The 1,022-nt window shown below is 37.4% G+C and overlaps 1 protein-coding gene across 2 annotated transcripts in view; it reads left to right on the forward strand.

Moving 5' to 3' along the window:
• LOC140339216 (membrane-spanning 4-domains subfamily A member 8-like) overlaps nucleotides 1-1,022 on the forward strand; it is a 59,607-nt gene that overhangs the window by 56,573 nt on the left and 2,012 nt on the right. For both annotated transcript variants that reach the window (XM_072423798.1, XM_072423799.1), the window contains one exon: nucleotides 638-751. In XM_072423798.1, coding sequence (XP_072279899.1) covers nucleotides 638-751 — 114 coding nt within the window. The remainder of the gene's footprint in view (nucleotides 1-637; nucleotides 752-1,022) is intronic.

Below are 1,022 nucleotides of genomic sequence, written 5' to 3' on the forward strand. Positions count from 1 at the left end.
CCCCAGATCCTTTTCCATTTCTGACTCCCCCAAATGTATTCCCCCTAGACAGTATGAAGCATGCATGTTGTTAGCCCCCAAGTGCATAACTACATATTTATATATAATAGATATATGATAATTGAACAAAAAACAAAACAAAACAAAACAAAAAAGGTTAAATAAACAGCCATCTGGCTCATTCCTCTCCAGTGTCCAGACTGGATATATAAATCCTCCCAATTCATTAGGCCTGTTAGCCCAAAAAGAAAACTTGTGCCTCACCCTGCACAGGTTAAAAAAAATACCCAGACAAAGACCTGGTGGCCAGGGGACCCTCCCAACTCTTCCCAAACCAGCTCCAGTACTCCAATGGTTTTCTGATTTTCACAATTATAATGGAAAACAGCCCTACCTTTTCTGTAGTCTTCAACTTAAGGGGCTGGGGGCTGTCATTTTATGCTCAGCCATTCAAATCTTTATGCATTGCTTTTTTTAAAGCATAAAAAAATCCCCTATTAAGAAATATCAATTGAAGTGGTTATTTCCTGCTATACAGATGTGGATTGTTTTTTTAAAGATACCCTGTGTCTTTGATCTGAATATGGTGCACACAGTTCAGATTTTATTGATGTTCCTGTTATTGTTGTTTTCACAGAACTTAACAGTGGTACTTGTTTTTATGATGATTTCAAACCTTTTGGAGTTCGGTATTGCGGTGACACTCTCCCACTTTGGGCGTCTTGTTACAAATGCAATGTCTAAAAGGAAGGTGAGTGAAAGAGTTTGTGAGATATACAGATCTTTTCAACAGTGGTATAGAAACAAAAGCTTTAAGGGCCTTTAGATTGATCAATATTGTTGCATACACACTGGCCTTGCAGGTGATTCCATGAAGTGGACTCAATTATTTATTTACCTTGATGCTTTTTAACCACCTGGGCAATACACTGATGTCTGGATTTCTGTACCAAAAGCGGTACACTGTTTTTCATGAATTTTTTTTTTTTAAATTGTAGACCTGTAACTTACAGAAATATGTC

This window comes from Pyxicephalus adspersus, chromosome 10 (assembly GCF_032062135.1).
Source record: "Pyxicephalus adspersus chromosome 10, UCB_Pads_2.0, whole genome shotgun sequence".
In the NCBI taxonomy this organism is placed as follows: domain Eukaryota; kingdom Metazoa; phylum Chordata; class Amphibia; order Anura; family Pyxicephalidae; genus Pyxicephalus; species Pyxicephalus adspersus.